The sequence below is a fragment of the Mytilus galloprovincialis genome, chromosome 1 (assembly GCF_965363235.1).
Source record: "Mytilus galloprovincialis chromosome 1, xbMytGall1.hap1.1, whole genome shotgun sequence".
NCBI lineage: Eukaryota > Metazoa > Mollusca > Bivalvia > Mytilida > Mytilidae > Mytilus > Mytilus galloprovincialis.
This window is the reverse complement of record NC_134838.1, coordinates 13058419-13082809: the sequence shown is the minus strand read 5'-3', so window position 1 is coordinate 13082809 and position 24391 is coordinate 13058419. Positions and strand designations below refer to the sequence as shown.

The 24391-nt window shown below is 33.0% G+C and overlaps 3 protein-coding genes across 13 annotated transcripts in view; 2 read left to right on the top strand and 1 right to left on the bottom strand.

The window, feature by feature from the left end:
- The window catches only part of LOC143065811 (uncharacterized), a 30464-nt gene extending 25570 nt beyond the window's left edge, over window positions 1-4894 (top strand). For all 11 annotated transcript variants that reach the window (XM_076239186.1, XM_076239185.1, XM_076239184.1 and 8 more), the window contains 2 exons: window positions 2698-2743; window positions 3391-4894. In XM_076239186.1, the coding sequence (XP_076095301.1) occupies window positions 2698-2743; window positions 3391-3895 (551 nt within the window). In that variant the 3' untranslated portion in view covers window positions 3896-4894. The remainder of the gene's footprint in view (window positions 1-2697; window positions 2744-3390) is intronic.
- A 3678-nt stretch (window positions 4895-8572) lies between these two features.
- On the bottom strand, window positions 8573-19333 carry LOC143065795 (methylglutaconyl-CoA hydratase, mitochondrial-like). Its single transcript, XM_076239176.1, has 9 exons — window positions 19155-19333; window positions 17771-17838; window positions 17561-17648; window positions 16094-16273; window positions 15318-15374; window positions 14286-14473; window positions 12994-13044; window positions 10671-10718; window positions 8573-9039 (listed from the first exon to the last, which is right to left on the bottom strand). The coding sequence occupies exons 1-9, from the start codon at window positions 19309-19311 to the stop codon at window positions 8962-8964; spliced, it is 915 nt and encodes a 304-aa protein (XP_076095291.1). The 5' UTR covers window positions 19312-19333; the 3' UTR covers window positions 8573-8961.
- Window positions 19334-19734: 401 nt separating this feature from the next.
- LOC143061889 (uncharacterized) lies at window positions 19735-21258 on the top strand. The gene has a single exon (XM_076233782.1). It carries the CDS (start codon window positions 19735-19737, stop codon window positions 21256-21258), a length of 1524 nt encoding a protein of 507 aa, XP_076089897.1.
- Window positions 21259-24391: the final 3133 nt, after the last annotated feature.

The window sequence follows — 24391 nt, the reverse complement described above, 5'->3', positions numbered from 1 at the left end:
TTGACAACAATGCGCAAAACAAACAGATATAATGGGTAAAAATGTCAAAATTTTGAGTACAGCAGTCAACTTTGCGTCATAATCTTAATAACTATTAAACCAAACATCTAATTCGTCAAAGAAAACAAAATGGCATATAGACATTCTATAGACCTGATTTTTTAACATAGCAGTCCTGCATGGTTGTTAAACTAGAAGTCAAATATTCGGTTGTCATTTTTTTTATTCTGTAATGCTGATATAATTAGTTTTCATACAGTGTTTGTAAACGTTTACATTTAATGAGGGATAATGTATGAAAGGTCTTTAAAATCATTTTCTTTTGGATAGCTAGCACACATATCCCAAAGACTATTGTTGTTTTGATTGATCAGTTTCTTATTTTCGTTTCATCTATGCACAAACTCTATTCTAATTTATAAGATAAGTGATTTTAATTTTAAAAATAAATATGCCATTTTTGTTTATCTCTCGAGAGAATATGGCTTTGGATGTCATAGTCATTTTCACACTTAAGATATGCTGCGGCAAAGACTCTTTGAGTATCCTCAGTGATACGACGAGTGTCGACCCATATTTCACTGTCCATCGACTTTTATTGAGTTTTGAATTTAATTTAACAGTGGTTAATTAAGTGTATTAAAGGTCCAAGTTTCTCAGTACGTTTTGTTGCATGCATTCTTGGAATGTTTCCATTGCTTTATTTATTTCTGACGTTAAATACGGTTCACAATGAAGGATGACTAATACGCATTCTGTATGATAAAAACCGGGAAAACACCAAGAAGGGTCCGTAGGTGGACTGTTTCAATGCAAAACATTTCTCTCTTTCCAATTTTTTTCAAGGTTGTCACAATTTCCCGCCAAACAATTCCAATAGACCTACTCTAGAACCGTTTGTATTAATTGTTAATGTGTTTCTCGTCTGCAATGTGCATAAAATATATACCACTGACCTTAATTCATGCAGCAATTATTGTAATTGTACATGTCTGGTAATATACCTGACTTTTAGATTGATATACTGGTCCACTGCTTGATAGTAGAATATAAAAATTGTGGTATGGTGATATGAAGTAGAAGTTGACTGACGCCTAGATGGGGATGGATCAGGATACAGCCTTTTAGTATCATTGACTTGTTTAAATTGTCCCGTTGATGTTTGTTTGTCACTCACTGATGCATCGTGTTCTGCAGTCATAATTCTTGTGAAAGTATGAAAAAAGATATACAAAGGGGAATAGCATCAATTAAACAGAAATCACATGACACAAATAAACAAAAGACATCTGAATGTAAGAATGTTATTTGGGGAGTATACCAACTGGCATCCCATCTGTAGGAAGACGTTGTGATCTTCAGATAAATATCTATTGACTTGAACATGTTTTAATGGGGGGAAAAAGCAAAATCACAAAAATACTGAACCCCGAGGGTAACCCAAAACGGAAAATCCCTAATCAAATGACAAAATCGAATGACAAAGCACATTAAACGAATGAACAACAACTGTCATATTCCTGTATCTTATAGGCATTTTCAAATGTAGTAAATGGTGGATTGAAATTCGTTATTCATATAATATATAAACTTTTAAAATAGCGCTGAATATCTCCCTTGTATCAAATTCCATAATATTTACAATGATGCGTAAACAAAACAGAAGTTATATGTTAAATTGTCAAAATAGGGATACAGCAGTCATCACTGTGTAACAATCTCAATCGGAACAAAAACAAACAAATATTTAACAAAGAAGCACAAAAACATATATCAAATTTAAATTTAAGCTATTTAACGATATCGTAAACAAACTGACCATGACATGGCAAAAAAAAAGAAAAAGAAACACAACAATACACAAAATATTACATAGAAAACTAAAGGCAACAAAAAACCCACCAAAATCAGAGATTATTTCAGCTGCTCCCGAAGAGTAATTAAATCCTGCGCCATATGTTGCATCCGTCATATTGCTAATGTAAGTTCACAACCGTTGAAAAGTCTAATTATGTTGGTCACGTTCGCGGAAAAGAGTGGAATTGTGATTACGACAATTGGGACATATCCGTAGTCATCTGCAAAAATAGATTTATAGCTATTTGTACTCGTAGTGGCATCCGTATTTTTTTCCAAATCATGATAGAGGTGCAGGCCATGAAATATTACACCATGCAATTGGTATATATACGCAATACGCAGGCGCTGCTAGAATGTTGCTACATATAAATGACAAACGAAATCATCTCTTTTGTCGTTAAAATTAATGTATCAACCGAACCTTATTGTCAATTTCTAAAGACAAGATATGAGGCGACTCAACTCTATGACGTCACCATCGTATGACCATATGAACAAGTCGGCAAGAAGACAAGCACAGTTGGTTTCAAGTTCAGTGGGAAAGCCGATTCTTTTGTTAGAAACACGTCTTCTAAACTCAAACCGTTTTTATAACTCAAACATAGGGTAATCTTTAACATAATGCCTTGAACTGCCAATAGTGAAATTCGTTATTCATAAATAATACATAAACTTTTAAAATTCAGAAAAAAGACATGTGTCCTTTTTCGCCCTTACATAGTTTTTGTTTGAGCTAGTATCATGATACATACATATATCATCTTACTATTGCTATGTATAATTGTTGTTTCGAATATTTTTTACACTTTTAACTCAGTTCACCGATTTTATTTACAGATGCCACACCTATATCTGGTACAAGCATGAAGAATAACAAAAATAGGTTCGTTATTTAAGAATAAGCAATGCATTTCTTAAACACACGAAACACCACACCTCGATCTATGGCAAACAAAAACAGATATTATTTCAATTGAAATACTATCAAACATATGACTTATATCTCGTATGAAATATCTTCTACAATGTTATGACATACAAAAATGATAACTATTCACGAAATGTCATCAACTGACCTTGTGCATATTTTTGTAATGTGATTTATATAAATGTATTACTTTCTATAAGTAATAATATTTTGTTTAAAATTTCATAATTTTTTGTTCAAGAAGAGAAAAGCATTCAAGTTGCCAGTTGAAATTCTCATCACACATGTCACACTTTATAGTAAATATATCGATTTGCCATAATTCGAATGTAAACAGTAAAAACACAAAAATAACTAACTACGAGGACAATTCAAAATGAAAAGTCCCTAATCAATTGACAAAACCGAAAGCTCAAACACATCATACAAATGGATAACAACTGTCATAAAAATGTGAAACACGAACATGAATCAAGTATTCGCATATTCAAGAAACGAATTGAATAACTAAATCAAAAATTAAAAATTCTCTTATACATCCTCTTTCTCTCAATTGTGATATCACCTAAAGAAGCATGATTGAATATTATTTTCTTAAACAGGATGAGAAATGAATCCCACAGTTCATCACAAAACTATTTGTCTACTGAACATGAAGAAGATTATGACGATCAGGACGGTCCTGAAGATCACCATCAGGCTCATGAAAGGGTCAAAGCAATATATTCAAGTCCTTTCTCGCCCCATACACCCTTTTCTAGTGAAAGATCATGGACATCACAAAGATTGGTTTTCAAAAGCGATTGCATAACGCCGCCGGCACGGGGAAGACTGGAACATCGACCCCCATATCAGTATGAAATGAGGAGTCATAGTGCTGGGCGGGATTCTCAGCCCGTGATTGTTCCAGGACAAGGAATAAGATACATTCGTAGTCGGTCTCAATCACCACATATACTTCGACAGAGAATGACACGACCTCGTTATTCAAAACAAGATCTGGAAATGATTAGGGCAATTCAACGGGGAATGGAAAAACGACAACGTGCTGTTAGACTCTCTTATTATAATGCTGCATCTGTTGATAATTTAGACTGGGAAATGTAGTGATTTTTTAAAACTTTTTTGAATGAACGAATTTCACCCTTGAAAGATTGCTTTTAGTTTTTATTTCTTAGATTTGCATTTTGAGTTTGAAAACACACATTATGGTGCATATCATGTATCATCGATCGACTAAGACGGGTTTAACGTCTTATCTATCAACTCTATATATATTGTAAGAGTAAGAAAGTTTGGTTGAGGTCTGTAATAAATAGCTTTTTTTATATATAAAACTATTTTAATGATGTGTTGTCCTTAATCATATACGTGTGCATTTATTATCGGTAATTTCTAAGAATGGGTATAGGACAGAGAGTGAGAGACATTTGGTTGCGTAGTTGTGGTTGAAAACTACTTTAGATTTCAACAAAGTTTAGGTAACAATTATGTTATAATATTAAAATGGGATGCATTTTTATGGGTAAATGACTTACACAACAGTTGATTTGTTCAGTTATCTCTCAGTTGATTTGATCAGTTTGATCATAGTTATTGTTTGTTGCCTAATGTATGAGTTACACAAGTAAAGAGAGTGTTAGTTTTCCTCCATCAACAACTCAGTTCCATATTTGAACATACAAAACAAATCACCTCTTGTACCTATTTTTTTATGGTAATGTATACTTACTAAAGCGAATTCGTTTTAAACAGTTTGGAGCATTATCTTATATTTCTTGATTTTTGTTTTACTTATATTTACTGTATAGTTTAACATATTAATCTGACAAATATGCTTAACTTATCTATACACGTATATTGTGAAAGTGATATAAAAAAAAAACTCGTATGCAGAATGGATTTATCAGAATTTTCTGACATTAATTACAAATCATATTATTGCATTTTCCATTGATATTTTTTATGTATTTTGATATTGTTGAGTGGAAATTGTTTCATGAAGCCATAGTATTTATTTGAAGGATCATTGTTATTATTTATTGAAAGGAATCAAAAGAATTGAATTTATATTTTGTTTATGGAATAAAAAATATTGTACAAAAAGACGACTTCTTTTAATTCACCTATAGTGGCTTTTATTTTACAAATTGTGACTTGAAGAAGAGTTGTCTCATTGGCACTCATACCACATAGTCTAAATATTTATAACTCTATGGTAAAAAGATTCATCTTGTGGATGTCAAAAAACAACATGTACGCTAGATCTTCTCTGAAATATCTAGAAATCCAATACGAACATTAACTCTTTCCAAGTTTTTTTTTTCTTTGGGGTGTCCTGTGCCGGGTCGGGAGGGTGGCCATTGTTGTATCATGGTTCGTTTCTTTGAGTGTGGCATTTTTGCGTAGTGTTTCCCTTGTGTCGTTTGTTTTCTCCTGTGCTTGAGTGTGGGTTCGCATTACTGTGGGGCGTGTCGCGGTGCTTTTCTGTCCCGGGTTCCTGTATTTGGTTTTAGTGTTGTGTTGGTGATTCTCATCGGAATTTGTTTGATGCTTAGTCCGTTGCTGTGTGTGTTACATTTTAATGTTGTGTCGTTGTTCTCCTTTAATATCTAATGCGTTTCCCTCAGTTTTAGTTTGTTACCCCGATTTTGTTTTTTGTCAATAAATTTTTGAGTTTTGAACAGCGGTATACTACTGTTGCCTTTGTTTACATGGTTGAAGTGTTTTAGTCGTCACAATAATTTCTGCCACGTATTGCAGTTTTTCAATCTTGACGAATTCAAGTTCCAGTTCATATTCTTAGGGACTATCAACGTTACTCCTGTTGATTATAGTAAAAGAAAATCTTAACCAAAAGCACCAAAATACTGCAAATCTAACTGCTCTAAACGGAACCACAATTTAAAATAATAATAGTCTGTCGAGCAAGAGCCAGAACCTTTGGAAATTGTAAAAAAAGAAGGCTTTGGTATTCTTCAGGAAATGGTTATAAAGTCGTTGATATTGATTTAAAATCTTTATACGGTATATCGGTTCATGTAAATGAATGTGAGAACACAAAACAAAATAAATGAGTCCGATTATCTATATTCCGGATGTAATTTTATTAGAAATGGTCAAACCATGGAAATATTGTCAGTTTGATACTTCCAAGCCGTCAGTTTGATACTTCCAAGCCAAAAACATTTCATTATAAATAGTTGCATATACGGTAATAATTCTTTGAACAAAATGCTTTTATGCTAGGGATGCAGAAATACTTTAATTCTGTATAAGCTTAATGGCTAAATGGTCCTAAAAAATACTAGTAATCAGATCAATCCAAGTTCAATATCATTTATGTGCGTTAATCGTATGGTATAAACTGCCTTATAAGACTCATAAAGGTGAAACTATGTACATTTGGAGCCTTTATTTACCATAACATACGAGCATTAGACTTCGAAAATGAGAACATAACAATATTGATTAAAAAAGAAATTTAAGAAAAAGGTCAAGACTCATCGATTTGATGAAAGGTTAACGGTATATTGTATCTATTGTTGTCATAGACATTTAGCATGTTTAGATGTACATTACATTCTAATGTAGCCACAACATGGATTTAAAAAATAAGAGTTCCTGCGAAATACATCTTATAAGAGATTGTTGTTACAATATGAATGGCAACGAGGACGAAAATATCTTGTTTTAAGAAGGGTTAAATCATATTTTGTAAAAAAAAACCACATTTAAAACTCTGTTACAAACTAAATAATCAGAGCAGAACAAGTGTCACTAGTGGTGTATGATATGATTGTCACACGGGCACACTTGAGATCATTCCGGTTTTAGCAGAATTTGTCTTTAGTTTTCCATGTACTGTTTTGTCCATCATTAATTTGTCAGTGCATAGTCATTATCTCTTCCACTTATGAACAAGAAACGAAAACTACCAGAGGGTAAGTAAACCTTATTATTCGAAAACATACTGACAATGAACTGACAAAAACATGATAAACGACCAAACAACAAACAACAGTTTATGAAACGAAACACAGAAAAAGAAAGATAAAGAAACACGTACCCAACAAGAAAAAAACCAAGTGGGTATCAAATGCAAAAGAAGAGTAGAGGTAATGTTCACGTGTTTCGACAGTCGCCTTTCTCAGGAAAGAAAACAAAACAGATATTCTAATTCACTAGTGACACATTTGAATGTCTTCCTGGAATGTTACAGCTCTTTTATACTGACTGTTACAGACCTTGCAGATAGCCCCAAAAAGAACCAACAAGTGGAGCAGCTTCCTAGGTTGTAGAAATAAGGCTGGTAGCAGTTTTCCAATGTTTAAAAAAAGAAGAGACAATCGAGGTCAGACAAAAACTAAAGGAATTGAATGAAATCCAAAAAGAGCGGGACAAGATAAGTGTCTCCTGCTACATTGCATCAATCGCCATTCGAATCGGCACTGCGTCAAAATGTCACCATATGATTTAGAATATAAAAAGCTCGATAAAACTACAGATCAGACTAATTTTCTTGTATTTAAAGATAAAACAAAAACTTATCATAGATACTAGGATTAACATTTTGTACGTCTATGTAATGTTTTAAACCCAAAAGAAAGCATACAGACACTCTTGACATAAAGAGGTTTAATGTACCAAAACGGACATTCAAATTGATTAATCGAAATGTGACAATGCCATGGCAAAAATACAATTAACGATCAAAAGGCAAACAACATTATACAAAACACAACATTGAAAACCAAAGATTGAGCAACAGAAACCACAACAAAAACTGGGTGTGATCTCGTGTGCTCCAGAATGGTAAGCAGATCCTGATCCACATGTAAAACCTGTTGTGCTGCTCCCGTCTTTTAAAGTTCTAAACCAGTGTTCAGTCTTGTTGTCTAATTATGTAGGTCTTATTCGAGGAAAATAGGACGGGATTGTTGTTACGACAATTAAAACATATATGATGCTGAAAGCAATCTTTCCTTAAAATGTCAGTATCAATGTGGGAAAATGGATAAAAGCATTCAAAATTTAGTGTCGTCATGTATTATAGTATATGGAAGATGTATAAACAAGTCTGATAACATATAATACATTGTTTTCAATATACATATGTATGTAATTAAAAAGAAGAAGTTTGTTAAAGAATAAATACTCTGCTGTTTACAATAGTATGTGATGTTACAGTTTTCTCAAATAGATTTAGACCAATTTCCTTTTTTAACTTTTCTTCCAATGAAATAATTGATCTGTAATAGTAAATGAAGAGACTTGTTTTCGTATCTTAACTGAAATTTAGATAAATATAAAGAATGGCACTGGTTTGTTCAAGAAAATCTATTGAAAGTGTCCTTGGAGATTACTTCTAGTATCTTCAAGTTTAAAATATATATGTGCTGTTCTTTTATGAAATTTTTTCATTTGTTTATGTGTCCAATAAATATGTACATCATGAATAAATAAAATTTATGCTTTTACCTTAATTGATCAGATGATTTGTATGCGACTGTCATACAAGTGAGAGGTTTAATTTGCTATAAAACCAGGTTTAATCCACCATTTTCAACATAAGAAATTGCCTGTACCAAGACAGGAATATGACAGTCTTTACTCTTTGTCCATTTGTTTGATGAGCTTCAGCTTTTGATTTTGCCTTTTGATTAGGGACTGTGCTTTTTTGAATTTTCCACAGAGTTGAGTATTTTTGTGAATTTACTTTTTAAGTAAATGTGGTGCAAAAACCATCAAGAGATCATTATATAATTATAAAGAAAACATACCTAAGAAAATATTTGTATTCTTTTATCACAGACAATCATTATAATATACTAAAACACTCATTCATATTCTGCAATATACTCTTTTTCTCCAACTACAGCAAACATGCATTTAGTCACTATTTAACATGATAGTACTTTTTTATGGAAAAAGCCTGAAAACATCATTAAATCAATTCATTATTCTTACAATATGAAAAGACTTATAATGCACTGCATTATAATTTCTGTAATCAAAAGTAACAATTATATTCTGATCAGAGCATTTAAATTGTCAAAATCTATTATCATGTTCAAAACAAGTTATACTGACTCCATGAAGCTTAACTTTAAATGCTTTCAAGTTCTTCTAACTTTTTCCTGAGAATTTATCTAGTAACATCTCTAACAAGTCTATTCCCCTTTGTATACAGGTGTTCTCTTCTCTATGAAGGACTTCATCCCTTCAATTCTATCTTTTGTTGGTATAACCTACAAAAGTCAGAAGAAATAAAATATTTAAGGTGTAACTCATAAACTATTTTCTAATTTCACATTTTCCTTTTGATGAACTCAATATATTTGCTTCTCAAAATATCATTTGGAATATAGTCATGTATCTATATATTGGACACCATGTTCTCTTTAAGGTTCTATTTGCAGAACAAGCTTATTTCTTCACTTGATTACTTCTGTAGCATAATTTCATTAAAAGTTGTGACATACAGAAAACCATTCAAACAGTATCAAATTTATTGTTAAAAAGGAAAAATGTGAACACTTTAAGATTATTTGGAGAATTTGCAATTATGTCATTTTACTTAGAAATATACATTTCAGAAAGTTTTCAAAATTTTACAATTACAATATTTGAAAAAATACATTAGCATTGAAAATGTGTGTAACAATAAACACAAAACAATACATGTATGGAAAACACAGGAGGAAGGAGATCTTATCATAAAAGAATACTTATCTAAGAAAACAAATTGAAAGCTAAGTTTTTAGTTTTATTGAATTTTCTCCATTTAATTTAAAAACAACTTGAACACACCCATGAAATAGCGGGCATTTAGCGCTTGGTTGAAAGTATGTAAACTGTTGTAGGGATAATTTTTGGAAAAGATTTTATGTCTGAAGAATTTCAGAAATGGTATCAAATTCATAAATACTTGGAGACAGTACATTTTTTTAAGCCCTCTCCCTTTTTTCCAAAGTCTGTTATTCATTTGTTTTCTGATAAATTCCATTATTTTCCGTTTCTGTATCTATGAACATAAATATAATATAAATAAAGTGTATTTGCTATTAACTATCAATTTCAAGTTTCTTCTCCAAGGCGATCACTGCTATATTATATAGACAGTCTCTATCAACGCGAAAAGTAGTCCTGTCCCCGAGTACTCTTATGAAAATTATGTGCAAGTTTAAAACCAGTATCAAAATTCATAAACCTTGGCCAGGAAAATTTTTTTAAGCCCTCTCCCTTTTTTCCAAAGTCTGTATAAGTTCTTTTGTTTCTGATAAATTATTTTTAGTTTCTGTATACTATGAACATATGTATGCTATAAAGTGTATTTGCTATTAACTATCAATTTCAAATTTCTTCTCCAAGCCGATCACTGCTATATTATATAGAGAGTCTATAAAATTATTGTCCTGTCCCCGAGTATTGTGAAAAGTATGTGAAAATTTAAACCAGAAGTCTTGAATGACTTATAAGTTGATCCGGACGCCTTTATTTTCATTTTCTCCCAAAATAACTCAAACTTAATAGTCATAAAAATAGATGACAAATGCGACTATGCATTGTACCTATAGAACACAAAGGCATGATGATTAATTCATTGTGGAAGGAAGAGAAGCGACACACAAAATGAGGTCTTCTCGTTTAATTGTATAGATGTGTTAATATTTAAATAGCTGATTTGCCTTACATATGATTTGTGAACTAAAGGATCATATGAACTGCAGGCATCTTCTTGACTGCTACTTTATCATATCCAAAATGTCAACAAAATAACTTAATAAATTCCTCCAAAAACAAAGATTTTCTGTAAATATATCATGTTATGCTTATATACTTTTATGTGTGTGTTCTTACTAGTAAATTTGATAATTACCTGAGCATAACCACATTCTTCAAATCCCATACCACTTGTGAGATCCACCTGTAATTATACAAGATGAAAACTACAATAAATAGTAGACTTGTACTTCTTCAATCAAAATATGTTTGAAGATCTGGAAAGATCATTCTGATCAACTAAAGAATTTAGAGGCTCTAATGAAACTGGATTGTTCACCTGTAATTTTTGCATAAAAATGATACAACACAATTATACTTTTTCTAATAGCCTCTGGCAAAAAGAGCAAACCATTGTCTATCAAGTGAAAAAACTCCTTTAAGGACTTATTTGTAGACCCTGTGAGTTAAAATTGTCTTTCAAAGACAATAACTTCAAGGAATTGGCCAATTGTCCCGGGGGGGGGGGGGGTGTTACTTCCTATATTGTTAGTGGTAGGAGTGTGGCGCAAAACAGGGTTGCCTTTTCATGCCCTGCTGGTTAGAACAGAACAACGTCTCCTTTTCATGCCCTGCTGGTTAGAACAGAACATCGTCCCCTTTTCATGTCCTGCTGGTTAGAACAGAACATCGTCCCCTTTTCATGTCCTGCTGGTTAGAACAGTGTGGCTTTTTATGCCCTGCTGATGAGCACTTGGTCTTTTTTTGTATTTATCTAGAACAGGATTGCTTATTCAACTGTATAAGATACAGTCTAGAACCCAGGTCAAGAACTGCATATATTTTATATGGTCTATCACAGGATCATATTTAAGAAACATTTTCTGAGCATGTCTAGAACGGGGTATGTTTTTCAATGTTTTCTGGTTAGAACAGGGTATGATTTGGCAAGTGCTGGCGGGACAGATATACCCGAAAGGATATTCCGCAACCCCCCCCCCCCCCCCCCCCCCACCGGCCAATTGGGCCAGACAGGCTAAAATTAATTAGCCATCTATACATATACTGGTATGTAAAAGAAAATGGGATTTCTGATGTAAAATTAACTATAGTTAAAACAACTTACTTTGGCTGAAACAGCCATTGTAAGTTAAGAAATAACATACAATTAATCCAGACAAAACAATTATCTATTTCAGAATTGATGGAACCATTTTAAAATTTCACTTAAAATGGAAATCAGCTAACCAGAACAAAACTTAAATAAAGAGTAAAACATTTTACTAATACATATATGCGCATGAAAAGTAAAACATTGAAGAAAGTCATGTTTGGTAAGGTTTTTTTACTCCAAATATCAAGTTCATTATTAAAAGATAAACAGTGTTTCAAAATTTGTAATTTCACCCACATTCATGCACATTAGGTAGAAAAAAGGTTATTTAAGGATGTACACCTCTGAGGAGCCAAATATTTCTAGAATTAAACTTTTTTTCTTAACCTGATTTTTGGGTTTATAAGACTGTAACAAAATAATTGGTGAAGAAAAAATCATATGGTGGTGCACTTCTTTTTTTGCTACGGCCCTTTGAAAATGCCCAATTTTGATGATTTTACCATTTTTCATCGATTTTTACCTATTTTTGGGCTATTATCATGAATATCACAATTAAACTTTTTCTCATACTTTCTATAAAGATGAAGTGGACCAATCTGAATAAATTTTACTTACAAAAACTATAGGTAGGTGTTAATATAAGAAAGTTTCATCATGTTTTGACGCTTTTTTGTGTAAAATTTACCATGCTGTCAATTTTGTATTTTTGTGATTTTTCTCAGTTTTAAAAACAAAATGCATATTATTTCAACTTTTTTGTTATAAATGAATGAAAAAAGACATATCTAAGAAACTTGAAAAGACCAAAATGATATGGGATGTACATCATTCTTGTAAAATCATTTTTTGTATCCCTCACCAATTTTCTCAAAATTTTGGCTAAAAATACTGGCTTGATTGGTCGTAAAATTTGAAAATTGGATTACACAAAAACCATTCATTGTAAATACACAATTTTTTCACAGATTTATGTTTGCTGATAATATTTTTAAAATTCATTGATATTTTCCACTTCTATCACATGTTTTGGAAATAATTTAAGAACGAGATTTCAACGAGACTGAAAAGTCAGAAGAATACATCCTTAAGAAAATTGACAAAATATTCTGGATTTCAACTAATATTTTTGAATGTTTTCATTGAATATAGGGGGAAATAAAGATGAATGTTTAGTATAACTTCATAAAAACAATGCTGCTGTATAAATGTTCAAACAAAAATACTATTTCCTGTCTAGCCATTGTTAAATCTGGGATTCATTGTGATAGTAGCCATCAAATCCTAAATTGAAAATTAGGCTGAAATATTAGCCATTACATATTAGAGCTTTATCTAACATACATCTTTATTTCAAAACACTTACATCAGAACCTTTGCTTATAGCCATCTTTGCCATTCTCAGTGCTACAGGACCCTGAAAAAATTTATAATAAGATAAATAAACTATCATTAAAAAAAATATTCCTTACAAACTTATTACTATGAACATACAAATATTCAAATATTGGAGTATATCGAAGGATAAACAATTTTTTATGAATAATTTCTAAATTTTCAAATTGTTCGAGTCGAAGTACCATATCTCAATTTATTTCTTTTGTTTCGGCTGACTTCCAAGATAAAAGAGTTGACTGTTTTATGTAAAGTTTCTGAAGCTGTTTTAAACTGAATGTAAAGTTGATGTAAAGGATTGATTATTGATTTGAATCAAATGTATGGGGCAAGATGAATGGTTTTAGCATAGCATATAATAATTTGTATATTTATAGTCTTATTATATATTCTCTTATTCTGGTGTTCAAAACATGATTATTTACATGGGGAAAAATTGGATTAACAAAAATTATACCATTGGTTGCAGTGATTTACATTGATTTCCCAGTGAAATAGAAACCGATAATTCACATGTAAAATAAACATGATGATACCGTGCATTAGCTGATATCGTCACATCAACAAAGTAACACAAATGAAATCGTTCTTGTTATGGTTTTAAAATTGAGAATGGAAATGGGGAATGTGCCAAAGAGACAACAACCCAAACTTAGCCTATTTTTGGAAGGCATGTTCGAAATCACCGGACATTGGAGGAACTCTCAAAGCAGGGGTTTCCCTAATTTTGAACACACATTACACAAAATCTTAAGGGTGAAACCATACAAACAGAAGATTTAATGAAATAAAAGTATGTTATGAATGTGTTCACACAATATTATCCAATTATTGGTTTATCTGTTGAATGCAGTAAAGTCATAAGTCTTAGGTCAAGGATACATTGGACTGCACTGTACTGGATTTTCACTCCTATGATGTCATACAACAATAGGTGCTGTTAAGATGTCTATTATGTTGGATCAAAACAAATTATGAATGTGTAGAAACAGATATAATTCCTTACACTTTCTACATCAATTTCATAATAAAGCTATTTGCCAATGTAATAAAAAGAATAACTAGTCTAAAAATTCACAAACATCAAACAATATTCAACTCGTGACTAAAAGACACTGATAATTATCTCATGCACTACGCGCATTCATGAATTAATGTGTTGTTCAGTGTTTTTCTCAAATTGAATTCTTCCATTATTTATTCTATAATTATAAGTAGAGGTGATGCCTAAAAACAGAATTCTTTCCAAAAAGCAGGTCTTACATTTGGTGTAATTTCTAGAGCTAATTCAACAGCCCTTTGGTAAGCAGCATCCCCAGCATCATTTTGATCTACAGAGTGGTTAACTACTCCCAGTTTAGCTGCTTCATGACCATCAAACATTCTGGCAGTATATATTAATTCTTTAGCAAGTGCAGGCCCAACAACTCTGGTTAACCTCTGAGTTCCTCCTGAAATGTAAATAATCATTCTACAAATTAACCAAAGCACTTTCAATGCTATGATGCAGCTAATCACACTAGATCACAAAACAGCATATGTATATCCATTCATGTAAATTATTACATCATATCATTTCTTTACAAATGTTTCATTCCAAAATTGAGAAAGACATGACACTTGATTAAAAAGTCACTTACTTTTGTAAATATTATTAGCCGTTTGTTTTTTATATACCATAATTGAAAAAAATGTTTCTAGGTAAGTAAACTTGAAAATGTCACAACTGTTTATTATCTTTTACAGACATTTGATTGTCTCCCCTTATATCTTTAAAATAAATATTTTAAATCAGCAATGCTATCAATATATATAGCATACACTTGTAATTATTGAAGTAAAAATCTACATTATATATTTGAACTCACATGCTACCTAATATTATTGCCATTTCATGAAAATATTAATATACCCTTTTCAAAAGCTAGACAAAACACTAGATATTTTACCCCTGTCCTTCAAATTAGTGGGAACTACATGTTTGAGCACAGTGGTAGATGATAGATATTATTTTATACTTTCTTAAGATCCTATATACATCATTGGATTGATTGAATGACATTTATTTAGAATCCTAAACCATGTGCAAATTCATAAGAGTTTGATTGACTGGAAAACAAATATGTAAAAAAAATAGTCTAAATAGTCTAATGCAGAGCATTTAATATACCACAAGAAGTATGTTACAGTTAAGCAAACAACAATTATTCAGCCAATTGCCTAGCATATAATTCATAATGGAAAAATAATAAAGTTAAAAACATTTTTTCTAAATTAACCCAACAGTATACCTACCACCCCCTGGTATGATTCCTCTCTTTGTTTCTACCAAACCCATTTTGGCATTACTTGCTGAAATATAATAAAAAGTGTAGTAAATTTTTACAATGAGCTATCATTATAGTTTCATCTATTGTAAATTTTATCAGTCATTTATTGTTCATTTTTCATACCACTTGCTGAAAACTTTATTGATACTATGCACATAATTTTTTTTTTTTTTTTTGACAAACAGGAATAAATAAATTGGGAATGTGCCCATAGGACACACCTGATGCCCCTGCTTGCATATCATCTAAAGTTATAAAAGAACATAACTAAACACCGGTAAAAGGACACTACCCAAATATGTACTTGATTTGAGTTTTGAGGTAATAAGTATTGTGTATAAGTTTCATAATATTTGGACGGGCAAACTTAAGTTAGAGGACAGAAACAAAACATTCAGCAATTTTTCCATTTATAAAGGGGCATTACTCTAGAACATTTAAAGTGACGCCACCAAAATTCACACATGATCTGTGTTTTTTAGAAATGAGTATTGTGTATATGTTTCATAACATTTGGTTGAGTCAAACTAAAGTTAGAGAACAGAAACTAAACATTCAGTAATTCGATGCCACCGAATGGAAATGTGTCATGTATGTATTAACAGAGCAGGGGTATAATTATAGATTATGAAGGAGTCATATTTTAAGCAACAGAAAATGAAGGGGTAAAATGTATTTAATTTCTTAAAGACAAAAATAACCAACATGTTAAAAAGTTAGCATTAAATAATTAAACATTACATGCAGTTCTCATGTCACATGCCAAAGACATTTCTAACCCTCCTCCGAGAGCATAACCATCTATAGCAGCTATGGTTGGCATTGGTATATTAGATAAATCTGTCACACTCTGTCGTAGTCCAGCTACAAATGGTCCTACTTCTTCATTGGTCATCTTAGCCCGCTCTTTTAAGTCAGCACCTAAAACCAAAATTGTTTTACTTTAATGATTATTTTTTCAGTTTAGTATACCTTTCCTGGTATACTTTGTTTCCTTAACTATAATTAGGTTTAAATAAATAGACCACATACTAAATGTCTTTACCATGGCTGTAACTGTTAAGGAATGAGCTGGTTGATTGCGATTTTAAAATTCTAAAAGTTTACAATTTGATATACAAAATACAATTCACTACTAATGAACAAATATAATCAGTGCACTGAAAGGAAAAGATTGCATTAATTTGCATTGTGAACTAAAAATTAAGTATTACATTGTATAAAGCATTGGAATGTAATACATGCATGACATGCACTATGTATGAATTAAAGATATCTTCCCTTTGTCATGCAGTTTGTTCAACTACAAATATGGACAAAGGTAGATAACTCTAATTTTAAATATTACATTTGTGTTGATCTGTCTTTAGATTTTATGTTCATGATTTTGCGTCTTTTCTTTTGATTGTTTTTTTTTTTTTTTGCCATGGCATTGTCAGTTTATTTTGTACTGATGAGTTTGATATTCCCTTTGGTGTTTCTAACCTTTCTTTTTCCAAAATGACATCATTGATATTTAAGGTACTAGATTAGTGCACCACACACATTTTATGCGATTTTCTTGACAATTGAAAAATAAGATGTGGTATGATTGCCAATAAGACAACTATTCACCATAGTTTAAATGTAAGAAATTTTAGGCAACTGTGCAGCTTTCAACTATGAGAAAACCCTATACCTTATAGTTCACTTTATAAGGCTACAACATGAAAATGTAAAACAATTCAAACAAGAAAACTAGCAGCCTAACTTTATTTTAATTGCTTGCTTCCAGGAAGCAATTGGCTGACATATTTTCTGTATATGCAAGTGACCTTGGAGTGACCCATCTCGTAAAAATCCGGTGATTGCAATACGCATGAATCTGTCAATAAAATAAACATGATACCGTAAACAATTATCTGATTGTATATGTTAAACATGTGCTCAATATCCATGCTTTTTATTGATTGTTTACTATAAGGTGACAATCGATAAACATTCGGCTTCAAAACACGGCAATTAATGAACTGCCATATTTGTTAAACCATAACAGACAGAGAGAAATAAAATTGACGATTATACGATATCTTAACGAAAAAAATGATAAAATTGTGCACAGAAGACTAAGTTTATGATATAAACATGCATTGGTTCAAGAATTGGATACACATTATTTTTTCACCAGTCACTCGTTTCATATGACTTTAAGAACCATTTTGTACTTACCTGCACAGAATACACCAGGTACCATACTTCTAATAATCAGTACTCTTATGTTTTTCTCAAACTTTACATTGTTAATACAGCCTTGAAACTGAAAAAAAAACCAAGAATACATAAGAAATAAAGATCTGCCAAATTTAAATTTGAAAAGGTTCATGTATCTTTGAAAGATAAATTTCAAAATATGCATGTACATTATAATAACAAACCTACCTGACTCAGAAATACTTTTCCTAAAGAATTCTTTGCTTTTGGTCTGTTCATTGAGATCACAGCAATACCTGTAATATAAAAACATTTGGTTCATATAAGGAGACATAATTCTTATAGTTAAGAATTTAAAGAGGAATCATGACATTTTCATTTTTCACTCATATGCACATATCAAGATAACAACATAAACATTAGTTTGATGACACCATTTTGTCTTTTTGTTTTCTAAAAGCATATTATGAAAACTATCTTCTCAAATGATATATTATCTCAATTTATATCTCATAGACTCCTTATATATTACTTTTCACAGAAAGCGTTTTTTCATGAATAATTTATACATAATTGGACAAAGCTTGCACAACATGCAGCTTGAGTAGCTCATTGACACATACTTTTTTATCAGCTTTATGAAAAAGCATGATTAATATCAATATAATGATAATGGTAAAAGTATTTTTACATGGTCATAATGAATTTTCCTTACAAACACAACTTGTCTATAGATCTTCTTACAAACACAAACTTCTCTGTAGATATTATAAGTAAGTAAATTATTTATGACAGAAAGGTTATATTCAATTTTTGCTGTTACACCTTGCGTCTAACAAAAATTATTAAAAAATTGTTGTAGACCTGGAGATATAAAGGTAGTCTAACTTCAATGAACTAGTAGAGTTAGGGAAGATCTTCTTTGGCTCAATTGGTTAGAGCCCTGCCTTTATATTCCGAGATAAACATCATAATTATTGGACCCCTTTCTACTTTTATATGATTTACTTATGATTTTTATAGTTCGTTCTGATGTTGTACTGTTTATACACCACTGTCCCAGATTAGGGGAGGGTTGGGACCCTGTTAACATTTTAAACCCTGCCACATTTTGTATGTATGTCACTGTCCCAAGTCATTTCAAGTCAGGAGCCTGTAATTCAGTGGTTGTTGTTTGTTTGTTTATGTATTACATATTTGTGTTTCATTCATTTTTTGTACATAAATTCATGAAATTAGGCTGTTAGTTTTCTTGTTTGAACATGCTAAATGGTTTAACATTGTAATTTTGATGCCTTTAAAGCTGACTATGCAGTATAGGATTTGCTCATTGTTGAAGGCTGCATGGTGACCTATAGTTAATTTCTGTGTCATTTGGTCTTTTGTGGAGAGTTGTCTCCTTCAGTCCTTGGCAATCATACCACATCTTTTTTTTTATATTAACATTATGTAAAATAGTAATCAAGTGTCACATGCATCCTGCTTCATATGTAATATTGTTTGGGATGATCAAGGCTATATACATTAAAGGTCTTGTGTCTGAAATAACCCTTTAAAGAAAATAACACAAAAAAGGGGGGTGTTAGCGACGATTCGCTTTCATTTCGTTTACCTTCATTGTCACCCTCCAAAAATTCAAGACTGCATTCATCGGTCTCATTTGATTTAACCAAATAAGTATTTTTCAACAAAACCGAGCATCTTGACACCGAAAGGAATAAATCTTTCCTTATTAAACTTTGGACTCGACATAAAACGGAAGTTGCCATTTTTCTTTTGAGTTACTCCCCCTAGTATTGCAAACCATCGTTGTTCGATGTTAAGTTAGAATTTGAGTTTCAGTGTTCGAATTCTCGAATTTTTGTTGAAATAAAAGATGAAGATGGATTTAAATATTGGGAGCTTAGATTTAGATTTCGAGATTTGGCCATATTATAAAGAGAAGACTTTTTTTATGAAAGAAATAGACCCAAATAAAAAGTAAAATCACAAAAATACTGAACTTAGAGGACTGAAATCTAATCGGAAAGTCCATAATCACATGGCAAAATCAAATAACAAAACACTTCAAAAACGAATGGACAAGAACTGTCATATAAAATAGTTTAACTATACTAACTTCAAAATTGAGCAAAATACTGTAATACAATAATGATGCTTCAAAACATGACATTATCCTGGTAAACTTCAGAATGAACATCATCTTCAGAAATAAAATAGGAATCTCTACAGAACCACCTTGTAAACATCCATGTCATCTTGCTTACCTATCTATGCTTCTGATAACCATATCAAATGATATAAACCTTAATCCAGGCCCAGATACATCAGTTTTTCCATGCGGAACCTGTGATGAACCCGTAACATGGGAAGAAAAAGGTATTATGTGTGATACCTGTAACCAATGGTATCATGTTTCCTGCCAATCCATAAGCTCACGAACATACAATATCCTAGCAGATGACAGCTGCATGGCCTGGGATTGCCTAATCTGTGACCCAAATTACAGCTCAGTATGCTTTGAGCTAGTATTGACAACGTCAAATTCATTCAATATCCTGTCTGATACATCACTACAAAGTCCAATTCCATCTGACTGCATCAAACCTTTGCATGCATCCACACCAGAGAGAAAGAACCGAAATAATTTACATGCCAAAGCAAAACCAACACCAATCAAGATGCTTACTGTAAATTTTCAGTCCATCAAATCCAAACAAGGACTAGTTAAAAACCTAGTTGAAAGCACCAAACCTGACATTGTTCTAGGTACAGAAACATGGATAGACCCCTCTATAACAGATAGTCAGATATTTCCACCGAACTATAATATATACAGAAACGATCGTAATATACAAGGAGGAGGAGTGCTTATAGCCATAAATAGCGACCATCTTAGCACACCAGTACCTGAACTGCAAACCAATTGTGAAATCGTGTGGGCTAAAATAAGCCTAGCTGGGAACAAAGATATGTATCTTGCATCATACTACAACCCAAAAACAGCAAACGAAGAAAGCCTTGAAGAACTAGGACTGAGTCTAGAACGGACAAGTACAACGAAAAATGCATTCATAGTCGTTGGTGGTGATTTCAACCTTCCAGGCTGGAACTGGTTAACAAGAACTCTAAAACCAGACTCTACTTACCAAAAAAAACACTACAAATTTGGCGACATTTTAGACGATAATGGCCTTGTCCAACTGGTAGAGGAACCAACAAGAGGTCCCAATATATTGGACCTAGTGATCACAAACAACCCATCACGCTTCACTCGTACCAAAGTAATACCTGGGGTGTCAAACCATGATATTGTCTTCAGTGAAATAGACACCAAGCCTATATTAAGGAAACAAAGACTAAGAAAAATAGCCTTGTATAGGAAAGCAAATTGGGAAACTATCAAACAGGAAATGAATGAAACCTACCAGATGGTCAAAGAATTAGCTGCAAATGGGAGTTCAGTGGAGGAACTCTGGTTTCTGTTCAAATCCAAGCTTAACCAGAGTGTAAATAATCATATCCCGCATAAAACTGCAAAACAGAAAGATAGCCTCCCCTGGCTCACTCCGAATATACGCAAGTTAATCCATCGACGAGACAGACTGTACAAGAAAAAGAAAAAGTCTGCTGACCCAAAAATCACCTCCAAATTTAAAGAAACCAAGCAAATGGTCCAGAGAGAACTTCGCAGAGCATACTGGAAATTACATTGAGAACATTGTAACACCTAAAGAGGAAAATAATCAATACAGTAGTATGAAACAGTTCTGGACGTACATAAAACATAAACGTACAGAGAGCAGTGGAGTGGCACCACTACGAAGTGAGGGACTTCTACACTCACACCCAGTAGAACAAGCAAACATCCTTAATAAACAGTTCCAATCGGCTTTCTCCACCAAAGAGACATACAACCAGTATGAGTTCTCATCTCGATGCCAGATGTCAGGAAAATACCCGTCCGCTGAGGAACTTACCATAACAGAGAATGGTATATTGAAATTGCTTATAAACATCAATCCAAACAAAGCAGCAGGACCTGACAACATAAGACCAAGATTACTGAAAGAGCTGGCGAAGGAAATAGCCCCCATACTCACACTGATCTTCCAAACATCAATCGAAACAGGGGATGTACCATCTGACTGGAGGAATGCCAATGTTAGCCCAGTCTTCAAGAAAGGCGAGAGATATAGAGCAGAGAACTACCGACCAATATCTCTGACTTGTATATGCTGCAAACTCATAGAGCACATAATCACAAGCCATATCATGAACCATGCAGATCGCCACCAAATTCTATACCCATTACAACATGGCTTTCGCTCTAAACGATCTTGTGAAACCCAGCTAATTGAATTTGTGGACGACATCACTAAAAACATGAGTGCAGGTAAACAGACAGACGTACTAATTATGGATTTCTCTAAAGCTTTCGACAAAGTTGGTCACAGTCTACTCGTTCATAAACTCGAACACTACGGAATCAGAGGAAATGTCAATAGGTGGATTGCTAGCTTCCTATCACATCGGACACAAGCAGTAGTAGTGGATGGAGAGAGCTCATCACATATTGATGTAGAATCTGGGGTACCCCAAGGCTCAGTCCTTGGGCCTTCGCTATTCCTGTTTTACATCAACGACATGCCTGATGGAATTAAATCTACTATTCGCCTATTTGCTGATGACACCATAGCCTACCTTACAATATCAAACGACAAAGATTCCAACGACCTACAAAAAGATCTAGATAAATTGGCAATATGGGAAACCAAATGGAAAATGGCCTTCCACCCAGACAAGTGCAATGTACTCACCATCAGCCGGAAAAACAACACCATTGCAACATCATACAAACTACATGGTCACACTTTAGAACCTGTCAAAAGCGCAAAATACCTAGGCTGCACATTCACGTCCGAAATGAAATGGAATGACCATGTTAACAACATCTGCAACAAAGCCAATAGAACAATCGGCTTCCTAAAACGAAACCTGAACATCGGATAAACGTCTGTAAAGGAAAGTGCGTACAAAACACTTGTTAGACCAATAACAGAATACGCCAGTCCTGTTTGGGATCCATACAACAAAACAGAAATAGACCGAATAGAGATGGTCCAGAGACGTGCAGCACGTTATGTGATGAATAAACACCAAAATCACTCAAGTGTAAGCAAGATGCTAAACCACCTAGAATGGAGATCACTCGAACAAAGACGAAAAGATGCAAGACTAACCATGCTCTTTAAAATAGTAAACGAGAAAGTTGCTGTGACAAAGGAAGATCGTTTGATTCCACCTAAACGATTGTCAAGAAATATGCATGACAGAAGCTTCCAAATTCCAGCAGCATCAAATGATTACCGGAAATTTTCTTTCTTTCCACGAACCATCAAAGATTGGAACAGTCTCCCTCCTGGGGCAGTGTCAGCGCCGTCAGTCGAGGCTTTTAAAGCCTCGGTGACAAAGCTGAACTAAATTCAAACAATATGGGGGAGGGGGAGGGGTCCGTATGCGCACCGAAGTCATGGCAAAATATTCAATTAGTTGATTGTGGCCATTATCCGGTAGAAGTAGAAGTACTGTTTTTTATTAGAGCTCGAAAACGGGCCGTGTACTTTAAAAGCGTTGGTGTAGATTGGAGTTGGATCATAAAACAACTGCAAAGGATGCCCAAAGCGTTCCTGCAGTTATGAAACAGTCGGAAACCAGGTTGAAATAGAACAAAAGAATCGAAGCTCTCTATTAGAGAAGGCGATAAATGTTTACTGTATTGTTTACTATAGTGACAAATTTTTAAAAAGTTAATAGAAACAAACAAAACTGCAATTTTCTTCTCAATTACGAGGTGTTTTATTTCAAAAACACCATTTGCATAAGTTTTCAATTTATCTAGTACATAGTTAAGCAGAACAATTAGATATCAAGTCGACGACATGGGTATCTTTCAAGTTGGATGACAAAAATGCATAACCTCCGATTTTTTTGAAAAAATTACCACGGACGGAAAAGATATCAATCTATTAGTTCAGTAATTTTCGTGTCTGCCCTTCCATTATGTGACTGAAGAAAAAATTCCAAAAAATAGGTAACAATTGTATCGAAAAGAGAAAATCGAGTGCACCTTTTTATGTTAGGGCGTGTTTGAGTTGAGTATTTTGTCTTGATATCGTTCAAAGTAAGAATATTTCATACATCGTCTCGCTTCAGATTCTATCATTTTTAGCTCACCTGGCCCAAAGGGCCAAGTGAGCTTTTCCCATCACTTGGCGTCCGTCGTCCGTCGTCCGTCGTCTGTCGTCCGTCGTCGTCCGGCGTCGTTAACTTTTACAAAAATCTTCTCCTCTGAAACTACTGGGCCAAATTACACCAAACTTGGCCAAAATCATCATTGGGGTATCTAGTTTAAAAAATGTGTCCGGTGACCCGGCCAACCATCCAAGATGGCCGCCATGGCTAAAAATAGAACATAGGGGTAAAATGCAGTTTTTGGCTTATAACTCAAAAACCAAAGCATTTAGAGCAAATCTGACATGGGGGTAAACTTGTGTAACAGGTCAAGATCTATCTGCCCTGAAATTTTCAGATAAATCGGATAACCTGTTGTTGGGTTGCTGCCCCTGAATTAGTAATTTTAAGGAAATTTTGCTGTTTTTGGTTATTATCTTGAATATTATTATAGATAGAGATAAACTGTAAACAGCAATAATGTTCAGCAAAGTAATATTTACAAATAAGTCAACATGACCGAAATGGTCAGTTGACCCCTTTAGGAGTTATTGCCCTTTATAGTCAATTTTTAACCATTTTTCGTAAATCTTAGTAATCTTTTACAAAAATCTT

What these genes read in the sequence shown, in the direction of transcription:
- LOC143065795 (XM_076239176.1), bottom strand. Translation starts at nt 19,311, where the DNA reads ATGGCAACTTCCGTTTTATGTCGAGTCCAAAGTTTAATAAGGAAAGAT. An exon ending in GAAAAGTATTTCTGAGTCAG is followed by an intron (nt 17,649 to 17,770) that starts GTAGGTTTGTTA and finishes TTTTTTTTTCAG; the next exon opens with TTTCAAGGCTGTATTAACAA. An exon ending in AGGAATCATACCAGGGGGTG is followed by an intron (nt 14,474 to 15,317) that starts GTAGGTATACTG and finishes TTTACATTTCAG; the next exon opens with GAGGAACTCAGAGGTTAACC.
- LOC143061889 (XM_076233782.1), top strand. Translation starts at nt 19,735, where the DNA reads ATGAACATCATCTTCAGAAATAAAATAGGAATCTCTACAGAACCACCT.